At 50.8% G+C, this 12,168-nt stretch overlaps 1 protein-coding gene across 1 annotated transcript; it reads left to right on the forward strand.

Moving 5' to 3' along the window:
* Positions 1 to 3,200: 3,200 nt before the first annotated feature.
* On the forward strand, positions 3,201 to 11,564 carry SERPINA4 (serpin family A member 4). Its single transcript, XM_047796958.1, has 4 exons — positions 3,201 to 3,843; positions 8,330 to 8,603; positions 9,484 to 9,643; positions 11,222 to 11,564. Exons 1-4 carry the CDS (start codon positions 3,201 to 3,203, stop codon positions 11,417 to 11,419), a joined length of 1,275 nt encoding a protein of 424 aa, XP_047652914.1. The 3' UTR covers positions 11,420 to 11,564.
* The last annotated feature ends 604 nt before the right edge of the window (positions 11,565 to 12,168 follow it).

A 12,168-nucleotide genomic window follows, 5' to 3' on the forward strand; every position in this document is an offset into this window, starting at 1 on the left:
GACTCCAAAGCTCAGCCTCTGTCCAGAGTGTTGCAGGGGCAGGTGCCAGGAACCGAAGGGCAGTCGCCGTGCGTGCGCTCAACTGTGGGCGTCAGACTACCTGTCCCTCCAGCGGCAGCCCAGCACACTGACCCCTGGAATCTGTTGCATCAGCCTCTAACTCCCGGCAGAAGCCAGAGTAAGTCAGCAGAAAGCCAAAGTGTAGGCTATTGAAAAACAAATAATTTATTTTCACACGCATGAGACCAAAAATCTGTTAGGATCTTTCCTTCTTTATTCCCTCAGGGGATGTTTGTGGCAGGCCTCCTGTGTGCCGCAGTCTGTTCTAGCTCTTGGGTTACTGCAGTGACCCAAACTGGAGCCAATGTTCTAGTGGAGGGTAGTTTGTCCAAACAGCCAGAGAAGGGTCCAGGGTGCCGATCTTACCTCTGGAATCTGAGCTAGCCACTTCTCTGGCCTTTAGTTTTAGTTCTTTTTGTCCTGGAAAATGGGAATAGGAGAGCACCCTGCATTTGTGCATGAAAGGCAGTGGGGGTCTTGGGGGGGATCAAGTGACCTGAGAAGAGCACTCACTCTTATCTGCCCATCGAGTTCTTCTGTCCTGCTGTTGTTAGGCTTTTGTGGTGTTAATTTGGACATGCCCCTGAACCTTCTGAGCCCGACAGCAGAGCTGGGATTTGGGCCACAGGCCAGCTGGGTCCAGTCCTGTGCTGGGACCTGCCCTGCCCAGGTCAGGGCATCCAGTTCTATCTCATTGCCCCATGGTGTATATTCTACTCAATTCCGGCAGGTACCTGGAGACCCATTCAGAAAAGCCTAGCAGAGGAAGCCGAACAGTCTAGGGCATCTCATTCAGGACACCGAGGGTCGTGGTAGTCCTTCCCCAATGGCCTGAGAAACAGCCTGATATCATCCTCAGGTGCAGCTGCCCCAGAGTGGTTCGAGGGTGCCGAGGCTCAGTGATTACTGGAGAGAAAGCAGCTCCAGCTCTGTATTAAACAGGAAGTGTGCCATTGCATATCTGGCTCCCACCCTACGTCGCCCATGCTCCCTGAAGGCAATGTCTTTGAAATCAACCCCGTGACATCTCAGTGGGTTCCGTCACAGAACCATGCAGCTTTAAGCTGGCAGACTCCTCAGAGATCACATAGTCCAGGATGGCACATTGGAGCCCCTGGGCAGGATCTACCCCCAGGTGGGTCTGGTCTGGCTGCAGAGAGCGGACTCCCATTCCATGTGCCCACCACTCCCTATTTCTTCACCCTGGAGGCGAAAGCTCTGGAGTCTGCTGCCTGTGATCTGGCCCAAGTCTTTATTTGCAGGGGGCAGGGACCTGGGCTGGAAAGGTGGTCCTGGGCAACAGAAACCCGAGAGGGGGATGGTTGTGCTTAAAAGCTCACAGAGAAATTGAGGCAGAGTGGAGACAGGTCCACTCAGGGGTTCTCTTGAGCCTCTCAGAAAAGCCGATATGGGGTGAACCTCAACATGTAACACCAGCAGAGACAGGTGGATTCTCTTGGGGCTCCAGGAGGGAAGGGGCTCCTCCTGGAAGGAGGGGAACCACTCGGCATTGAGTGCAGTTTCTCTCTGTGGCAAGACTCCATGCTGTACCCATGGGTCTGTTCATTAATAATTACCCAATCGGGGAGGTGGTAGGTGGTGCGGAGAGGTTTCTCCAATCTTCCTGGGCTTGATGAACCCAAGTCACAGCCCTGGCTACCTCTAGAGCTCACACAGCTGCCCGGGGCTACTCTAGGACTGACTGCGCTGTGAGTAGCCCTCCGAGTCCAGAATGGACACTGGAAAGGGGGGTTGTCCCACTGCCCAGTTTGCCCAGGGGTGGGAGTTCTGGGGCACGACCTGCAGTGCTAGCACTAGGAAAGTCCTGGGAAAACTGGGACAACTGCTCTCCCTAGTTAGAGGTGACAAAGTTTGGAAAGACCCCATGAACGGTTGCACCAAGCTTCTTGCTGCACAGGTGCAGGAACTGGTGCTCAAACCCAGGAAGAGCCACCCTCAATGCCCCACACAGAAGGGGACCCAGATCTTCTGACTCTTGACCCGGGGCTTTGGGAGAGCTCCTGCCAGAGGGGAATTCTGGGTAACCTCTCTGCAAAGCCAGAGAGGAGCGTATGAGAGTCGGGGAGGGGATGGTCCTTACAGGCTGGGAGGAAGCCATGTTGGGGGGAGGGTGCCCCCTGTCATGGTCCCTCCCCTGTGAGCACAGCAAAGTTGAGTAGATGCAGCCGTGACCGTGTGGTCCTCACAGCTAAAGAGATTCACTATCGGGCTCTTTCTAAGAAAGGTTTTCTGATCCCTGGTCTGAGTGAAAGAGGACAGACGCTAGACTGAGGTCACAGCAGTAGAGGGGCTGAGAGATTGAAGGGAGGACCTGGGAACTTGTGATAGATTGGGGGTGGGTGGAAGGCCGGACAGACATTAGGGATGACACCTGGGCTTGGGGGCTGAGAAGTGGATCATGGTAGGGCCATTGGAAGGGGCAGAGAAGATTTGGTGGAGAAAGTGGAGCATCCCGTTTGGGGAAGGTTAAGGTCATTAGGAAAAGGAACCAACTCCACCCCTGAGATTTTGGACGAATATCTTATTGAGCATCATCGACCTCATCTGTACAAGGTGATGATAAGAACCCCAGTTCTACCGACCTCCACTTGGATATGGGGGGGGGGGGTCAAACCAAAGGGCATAAAATCAATCTTGCAGACTGGGAAGCACACCATGGATGTCTGAAATAGCCTTCAGCAATTAGCACCTTCGGCTTAGGAAATAAGCCCAGATGGTGCAAAGCACCTGGGCTGAGAGTCTGGAGACCTGTGTTTTAGCTCCGATATTTACTAGTTCAGTGACTTGGTAAAGTCACTTGTGGAGCCTCTGCTTCCCCATCTCTTTAATGAGAGTGGAGTCCAGCCCCATGCAGAGCCTATAGAGATGGGAAAGGAAACGAGATGCTGGACGAGGAGTGGGCTTTATAAATCTGAGGCACCACTACCAAGTATCACTGCACCACACACATGGAGGAGCTGGGCATTTGCTATCCCCTGCAAGGCCCCCTTAAGAGTTGAGGGTGTCACTTATTACCCTGCAGCCCCTGCCCCCTGCCTGGCTTCTCAGGAGGGTTGAGCGTCCTGCTGGGGAGTTTCCTGGTCATGTTCTTTCCTCCTAGAGACCCGAGTGCACCAGACATGCATCTTGCCGGCTGCCTGCTTCTCCTTCTGGCCGGGCTGCTGGCTCTTTCTCAGGGTCGGCTGCACTCTGAGCACCAGGGTCACAGCCACCACCCCCATCAGGAGGCCCCTGGCACTGGCAAGGGCTCCCTCAGCCTCAGGATCTCCCCAGGCAATACTGTCTTTGCCCTCCACTTCTACCATCTGATGGTTTCTCAAACCCCTGGGAGCAACATCTTCTTCTCTCCGCTGAGTATCTCTGCTGCCTACGCCATGCTGTCCCTGGGGGCTGGCTCGCTCAGCAGGACCCAGATCCTCGAGGGTCTGGGCTTCAACCTCACAGAGGTGTCAGAGCCTGACATCCACCAGGGCTTCCAGAACCTCCTGCACACTCTCCGCCTCCCAGATGACAGGCTGGAGATACACATGGGAAACGCCCTGTTTCTGAGCCCCGAGGTACTGCTCCTCCCACGATTCCTTAATGACTCTGAGAGGTTCTACGAGTCCAAACTTTTACACGCCAACTTCAAAGACCCTGCGGGCACGGCTCAGCTCATCAACAACCACGTCAAGGAGGAGACTCGGGGGAAGATTGTGGATTTGGTCAGTGGGCTCAGCGCAGATACCGCGATGGTGCTGGTGAATTATATTTACTTCAAAGGTAAGGGTCAATTCTTTGGGGGATCCTACATCTTTTCTTTCCCCCTAATTAACTGAAAGATCAGGCAGCAAAAAGAACCCCCACCCCCAAGCAGAAAGTGGATGGATTGGGGCTCTTCGGGTCTACCAGCCTTCAGAAAATTGAATGTTAGAGCATCAGAGATTTAAGTTTGTGTAGTATTGAGATTTCCATCCCTTCGTATCTTCAGATATATTTTATTTAATTTTGAATAACAGCAATAGATGGAATGCATTCTATTCAGTGATGACAAGTTGAACTGCTGGGTTCCTACTGAAGCTCCGTCACTTAACCAACCGTGCACACAGGGCAGGTTGTTTGCTTGAAGTGAGGATGTAAGAGTCCCTGCTTCAAAGTTTTGTTTCTGAGGAACAAATGATGTCACATATTTGTAGACTTCCTTAGAGGAGGGCTTGTGACTGCCGGTCAAGCCTGGTGCACCACCTTTTTTTGTAAATAAAGTTTTATTGGCACATGGCCACACCCACTCATTTATGTATTGTCTCTGGCTGCTTTCTCAGGATGGAGATTAGTACTTGCTACTGAGACAGGATGACCTGGAAAGCACAAACTATTTACTTTGCAGAAGTAGTTTGCCAACCCCTGATCATTATACATACTCAATACATAAGGCATTTATTGGTAATTGTTCTAGTGATAACAATTTTGGAGACTTTTAAAAATACATCAAAAGGAGTGCCTGTTGTGGCTCAGTGGTAACAAACCTGACTAATATCCATGAGGATGAAAGTTTGATTCCTGGCCTTGCTGAGTGGGTTAAGGGTCTGGCATTACCATGAGCTGTGGTGTAAGTTGCAGACATGGTTCGGATCTGGCATTGCTATCTATGGCTGTGGAGTAGGCTGACCCCTGCAGCTGTGATTTGACCCCTAGCCTGAGAACTTCCCTATGCCACGGGTTTGGCCCTAAAAAGCAAAAGACACGTAGAAGTATAAAAGAAAAAAAAATAGAACCTGCTCATCATCCTACCTTTAATATTTCAGCCTAATTCCTCTGGTCTTCCATGCACACACATAGACACACAAGTTGTTAATAGAGTTGCAATCACAGGCAGGGACAGTTTTGTACAGTGTGTGTGACCAGGGGTGCCATCCAGGGAGCAGAGTCCCCGTGAGTGTTAAGGGAAACAGGATTGTTGTAGGAATTAGAGCTGGCATGTTGTGGGAGGACCTGGGAGAGGGAAGAGGATGGAGGGAGAGAGAAAAAGTCCCTGGAGCAGGTGAGCACGTTGGAGCTCATCAAGAAATCCATGTGCCTGGGCCGGGCACACCCAGCCGCCAGGCTGGTTCCAGGAAGGGGGAGCTTAGGGAGAGGCCCAGGCCGAGCACCTGATGGTGGTCTGGGGACTCTGTTGCCAGCAGGGGAGAGCTGGGACAATGAACTTGCAGAGAGCCTGGGAGCACTGGAGCACACAGCTCCTCCGGTCCCTCCATCATCCCATCTGCCTTCATATCCGTCTCCCCTTCGGATGCCTCCACCACCTTGAATCCAGAATCTACAGAAAGCAGAGTCTAGGAAACAGTCCCAGATGAATAATTCAGCTAAACTGGTCCTTGTTTGCATTTTATGGGTCAAATTTTCATGCAGCACTGAAAACTTTAAAAATGAAAAAAAAAATCTGTCATAACTGTAAATTCATAAGAAGTTACAAAAGTTGTAGAGTGAGCCTGCAGGAACCTTTCACTCAAGTTGCCGAGATAACATCTTACTTAACTGTAGTGCAAGAGCTAAACCAGGATGCTGGCACTGGTAATAATCACAGACTATTCGGAGGTTACTAGTTTTCACAAGCCTTCGTGCGTGTGTGCACATGCACGCGCATGGTTCAACAGTGCAGGAGCACGTGCGTGTAGTTTTACACTATTGAAAACTTAATTTAGAGCCCCAAATTCCATTGGCTCCATTCCATTTAGAATATAGCATACTTTACATCTATAGTACACCCCAACACCCCACTCAAAGCTCTGGCTAGAAATAATGAAGTTTTTGATGCTGTCTTCCTGAAAGGGATGACCTAGTTTCGATTGGATTAGCGCTCTTGGTACAAGAAAGAACTTCCCTCTGACACATCTGCCCATCACTCTGGGGACATAAATGTAGCCCCCAAAACCTCAATCTAGGTCACAAGGTGAGAGCAGTGGAACAATGACAGCTGATTTTCTAAGTGGAAAGTACCTAGAAGCAAACAAACAAAAGTTGTACAGGATCTCTGGAGATAAAATTATATTGAAAGATATGAAAGGAGACTTAAAAAAAAGAATTACTGCACTTATGAATAGGAAAATTTAATATGGTAAAGTTGTCAGGTTTCCCCCAAATTGATCTAAATATTTTAATGTAATCCCAACAGGTTTTTAAAGGATCCTCTTTGGTGTCGGTTAACAAGCTGATTCTAGAATGTAAATGAGAGGGAGTTCCTGTTGTGGCTCAGTGGTAAAGAAACCAACTAGTATGCATGAGAATGTGGGTTCCATCCCTGGCCTCGCTCAGTGGGTTAAGCATTTGGCGTTGCTGTGAACTGTGGTGTGGGTTGCAGATGTGGCTTGGATCTGCTGTTGCTATGGCTATGGTGTAGGCCGGCAGTTATAGTTCTGATTTGCCTGGGAACTTCCATATGCTGCATGTGATGCCTTAAAAAGCAAAAAAAAAAAAAAAAAAAAATTGTATATGAGAGGGCAAAGGGCCAAGAATAGCTAAAGAGGGAGAACCTGCCTGCCAGGGAGCAAGACTGGATATAAATCTGTATTAATTTAGACCGTGTGGTACACGTAGAACAATGGGACAGAACAGAGGGGCCGGAAATAGAGACCAGAAATGGCAACGTGGATATATGGACATTTGATATTTGACAAAGCTTGCATGACAGAGCATGGAAAAATAGAATAAAAAAAAAAAAAGCAGTGCCGGAGTTCTTACTGTGGTGCAACCAGATGGGCCCTGCCTCTGTGGCACCAGGATGCAGGTTTGACTCCCGGTCTGTCACCGTGGGTTAAAGGATCCAGCTTTGCCACGGCTGCAGCATAGGTGTGATCTCTGGCCTGGGAACTCCGTATGCGATGGGGAGGCCCGCAAAGAAAGAGAAAAGGTGGTGCTGGGACACTGTCCTCATGGGAGGGAAAAAAATTTTTGTACCCTCCCTCTTACCACTTGCCCAGGTGAAGTAAAGGCCTAAAGGACAAGGTAAGACGGCAGCTTGTAGGTGAAATGGGACAGTGTCTTCACGACCTGGAGGCAGGGAGAATGTTCCTGAACAAGACCCGGGGACTGGACCGTTAAGGGAAAGACAGACATGCTCACTGGATTAAAGTGAAGAACTTCGGTCACCAAAACCCATAATCATGAGACTAGAGAGACAAGTCCGAGAGGAAGACAGGCGTCTGCAATGCACGGAACTGCCACGGCACACAACCAGAGTTCAGAGAGCTCCTGAAACCGCCCTGTAGAAATAAGGGTAGAAAACATGAACTGGGAGTTCCCATCGTGGTGCAGTGGTTAACGAATCCAACTAGGAACCATGAGGTTGCGGGTTCGGTCCCTGCCCTCGCTCAGCGGGTTAACGATCTGGCGTTGCCATGAGCTGTGGTGTAGGTTGCAGACGCGGCTCGGATCCCGCGTTGCTGTGGCTCTGGCGTAGGCCGGTGGCTGTGGCTCCGATTCGACTCCTAGCCTGGGAACCTCCATATGCCGTGGCAGCGGCCCAAGAAATAGCAAAAAGTCAAAAAACAAACAAAACGAAAAACAAACAAAACAAACAAACAAACAAAACAAACAAACAAACCAACAAACAAACAAACAAAAAACAAAAAAAAACATGAACTGATGCTAAACTAGGAAAAAAAAAAAAAACCCAAAAGGAAAAAACTTGAAAAAAACTTCTAGTTGCTCCATAAACATACCAAAGGCTACTTAACTATTATTTTATTTTACTTTATTTCATTTCATTTCATGGCCACATATGGGGTATATGGAAGTTCCTGGGCCAGGGATCGAATCTGGGCTATAGCTGGGACCTATACTGCATTGTTTAAGCCACTGCACGGAGCCAGGGATCGAACCCATATCTGCAGCAACTGGAGCCACTGCAGTCAGGTTCTTAACCCACTGTGCCACAGCGGGAACTCCAATGCAACCTTATTTTAAACCAAGAAAGCACAGGTTAAAACTACACTGAGCTACCACTACACAAACAACATGTTGGCAAAATTAAGTCCAACGATTTCAAGTAATTGGTGAAGACAGGAAACAACCTTGTTGATATCCTCTGGTGTCTCTCCTTTTAGAATCTTCCTGAGCCCCGCCCTCCATCCCTTCCCCAGGCAGGTTTTGAACCTGATGAGGTAGTGAGGTGGGAGTCTGGAGCGACTGCTGGGAACCCACAGCCCGGCTGGAGGATCGGCTTGTTGGTCCACGGATGTGCCTTCTTCCCTTCTTCCCTTCTTCCCTCCAGCTCTGTGGGAGAAACCCTTCAACCCCTCAATGACCATCCCCCAAGACTTCTACGTTGACGAGGTGACGACCGTCAAGGTGGCTATGATGATGCAGGGCCCCCAGCACCATTGGTACCTTCATGACCGACACTTTCCCTGCACCGTACTGCGGATGGATTACAAAGGAGATGCAACAGCCCTCTTCATCCTTCCTAACCGAGGGAAAATGGATGAGGTGGAAGAGGTTTTGACCCCAGAGGTGCTTACGAGGTGGAGAAACTTGCTCCAGAACAGGTAATCCATGCACATCCCCTGAGATGCTAAATCTTCAGCACCGCCCTTCACAGGGACCCTTCCCATGAAAGCCAGTGCCCCCCATGGTGGTGAGGGGATAGGCAAATTAGAGAAGCATTCTTAACTTTCTCTAAGACTTTCCGTGGGTTTTCTTCAAAAAGGAACACTCCCCTTGCACACGATATGTGATTTCACCTCCATCAGTGAAAGGAGAACCAGACCGAGAGCTAGGAGTCCTGGTTCTAGATGTAGTCCTTCTATCACACAAGTCCCATCTTCACCAGGTCCTGGGTGAAGTGGCCCTGGCTCTGAGGTCCACCCCATGCCGTGAATGGGCAGACCTCCAGCCAAGATGGCTGAGCTGGCACAGGGGGGTTTAAGAAGATGCGGTCCACCCACCCCAGGAAGGAGTAAGGATGCTTTCACATCATCCTGGGCTAGGAGTGGGAACAGTCTCCAACCACACAGAAGAAAAGGACCACATGAGCAGAAGGAAAATTTACACAACTCATGTTGTGGAGGATTTCCATACAAAGAGAGCAACGGGTCCCCAAATGAATGAAAACCACAGTGTCCTCAAAGGCAAAATAGCCCCATATGGAGACTTGCATGTCCTGGACACCTGGCATGTTTAGGGAAAACAACCGCTGCTGGAGATGAGTTCCTAAGGAAAGCAGGTCCTCACAGACAGCAGGCCCTGGGGCAAAGGAGCTTGGCTCTAAGCCACTGGGAGTGGCTTTGAGGGACTGGCACAAACGGTGTTTGTGACTACAGAGCTCAGATGGACTTGGGTGCTAGCGAGTGCAGTTCAGGAGCACTGCTGGGCTGGGACCTTTGGCTTGTTTATGAGTCCAGTGTTTTAACTCCGTGCCTCTTTCAGGTATTTTTACAACAAGGTCAAGCTGTATATCCCCAAGTTCACCATTTCTGGCTCCTATGAATTAGATCAAATTTTGCCCAAGCTGGGCATCATAGACCTGTTCTCCCAGCGGGCTGACTTCTCTGGCATCACAGAACAGCTAAACCTGCAGGTGTCCAAGGTAAGTCAACAGTGGGTATCAACCCCGAGGGACTGGGGGCGGGTTGGGGGGTTCCTCCACCTCTTGGAAATGTGCTGAGTGATGGGCGATCTCCCTGACACCATGCGAAGTCCCAGAATCTGAGTCTTATTCAATCATCCATGGGCATACAGAGATAAGAACCAAGCCCTCGTGTGCTGGATGTGGTGCTTCGTGCTGGGCATGGTGCTTCGTGCTGGGCGCCTGCTCTCCCAGTTAAGTCCAGGAGATGGTGCCCTCACAGATTATGGCAATGGAGAGCGACGAATACAATGACAGAGGAAAGACGCAGATGAGGCTGGATTGCATGTGTGTATCGCACATTTCTTAGATGGGACAAAGGGACTTAGGACTTCAGCTGATCTCAGAGAGACAGTAGTGAGTGATGGCTTGAAGCGAGATCTCAGTTCTCTGCTTAGGAACTGAACTTGGGCAGCCTGGATGAAAACTGGGAATCCTAGCCACTAGACAAGCTCGAGGCTAAAAGCAGAATTGTGCCGATTCTTGCCCTCCACTGAAAGCGAGAATGTTTCAAGGAGGCCAAGACTGGAAAAACGGGTATAAAGTTTATGATTAGAAACACGACATGTGGGAGAGCACACGGAGAAGCAGTCTATTGATCTAAGGCTGAAACAAAGCAGGAATACACACCCGAAGGAGGCGTGAGGGTGTGGTGTGCTGTGCTGCTGAAGGAGGAGCTCACCAGTGAGGTGATTTAAGCCACTTATATGGGGCAGTTTCCCTGGGTCTTTGTTTTCCTTTGGGAAAATTATCTTGTTTTATTTCTCACACTTGAGGAGCCCCAGGGCTCTCCTTGAGATGCGTGTGCATCTTCAGGCCAAGATGGATTTCAGAGCAAAGGACTGTGGGACAGGATCAGGACTCATTATGGCCGGGCACCTCCTCCCTTTTTGACCCAGAGGGGTCTCTCTGCACATGTGGACTTGGGGTCTCCCTGACCCTGAGGATCAGAAGTACGTGACCTCTTGGTCTTCTGCCCAAAGGGCTCAGGTAGCCCCCCTCTCTGCCCCTGCCGTTGCCATTGTTTAAAGTGTCCGCAGGGGACAAGCACCAGTTACTCGCCTTGTGCCTGTTATTTCTGTCTTGAAGTATAAACAGGTGGCTGGGGGTGAATGTCTCTCCTTGGAGCCCCATCTATGTCCCGCCTCACAGCTGCATAAGACAAAGGTGCCCAAAGAGGCAGAGTTCAAACTCCAGTTCCGCCACTTAGGACAGTAAAGGTCACCCAGTCTCCGCATTTACTTTCCTCATCTGTGAAACAGGCGGAATACATCGACCTCATAGGATGGTTGTCATGACTGGGAAGAGGTAGGCACACAGGATGTGCTTAATTGAAGGTTGCCATCGTTACTGTATACATAGGTCACCCAGGTTAAAAATCCCCCCAGGGTAGCCATTCTTGTGTGCCATCTCCAGCCAGAGGCTTGGCATGCGGTGGTTGACTGTCAGTGGTCTCTGGTTTCCCAGGCTTCCCTGAGCCCCCAACTCATGCTGCCCCCCTCCCTCCCCCGGAGGTAACGCTTGTGATTTCCTTCCCAGAGTTTCCACAAGGCCATCCTGGAGGTGGATGAAGTTGGTACCCAGGCTTCAGCAGCCACTGGCAGTTTTTTCACCTTTTTGTCTCGGGACAATCAGCAAGCCCTTCGGTTTAACCGGCCCTTTCTGGTGGCCATCTTTTCTACCAGCACCCAGAGCATCCTTTTTCTGGGAAAGGTTGTCAACCCCAAGAAACCGTAGCCCTCAGAGGGCTGGCTCGTCCCTTACCAGCAGGAGGACCTGGCCTGAAGGCGGGTGTGAGCTGCTCTGGGTTTGCCACGGGGGATGCAGAAAATGCAGAGGGTCTGGGGGCGGGTGGAAGTTGTTGGTGAGGGTGAGGGACGTGGGTGGTACCAGATGGGTGTGGACCGGATACGTCGCTTCCCCCAGGGGCTGGGCCGCCTCATCTAACCTCGCTGAACTGGTTTTCTCCCGGGAAGTAGGAGACTCCCTTCCCCACCAGGATAGTTAAGTGGATTAAACAAAATGATGGCTCTGAGGACCCTGGCTCCGTGCCTCGCTTATAATAGATACTCAATAAATGCATCCTTTTCCTCTCCCTCTGGGGTGTGCCCTGCCACCCCCTGGCCTGCCTGGTCCCAGATACAGGGCTGTTCCAAATTCTGGTGGGTTGGCAAGGTGTGTGTGCAAGTGGGGAGTGGTGCAGGCGGCCAGCCCCCCTGGGCGGTGGGTGGCTTGTTTCAGAGCGAGGTCTCAGGAGTCTTGGCAGGGAGAGAACTCACCAAGGCAGCCTCCGCCGAGACTGGAGAGGAGGGCTCAGAGAGGCCAGCCGTCACCAGGTGCAGGGGCAGTACAGGCGTGGTCCCACCTGAGGTCATGGGGAAGTGGCCAGTATTTCTCCCAGCATCGCCACAGTCATGGAACGCACTGCAGAAAGAAGAGGATGAGATAGAGGAGCCCGGAGGTGTGTTCTCCCTTCCCTGCTCAGC

The sequence above is a fragment of the Phacochoerus africanus genome, chromosome 9 (genome assembly GCF_016906955.1).
Source record: "Phacochoerus africanus isolate WHEZ1 chromosome 9, ROS_Pafr_v1, whole genome shotgun sequence".
In the NCBI taxonomy this organism is placed as follows: Eukaryota; Metazoa; Chordata; class Mammalia; order Artiodactyla; family Suidae; genus Phacochoerus; species Phacochoerus africanus.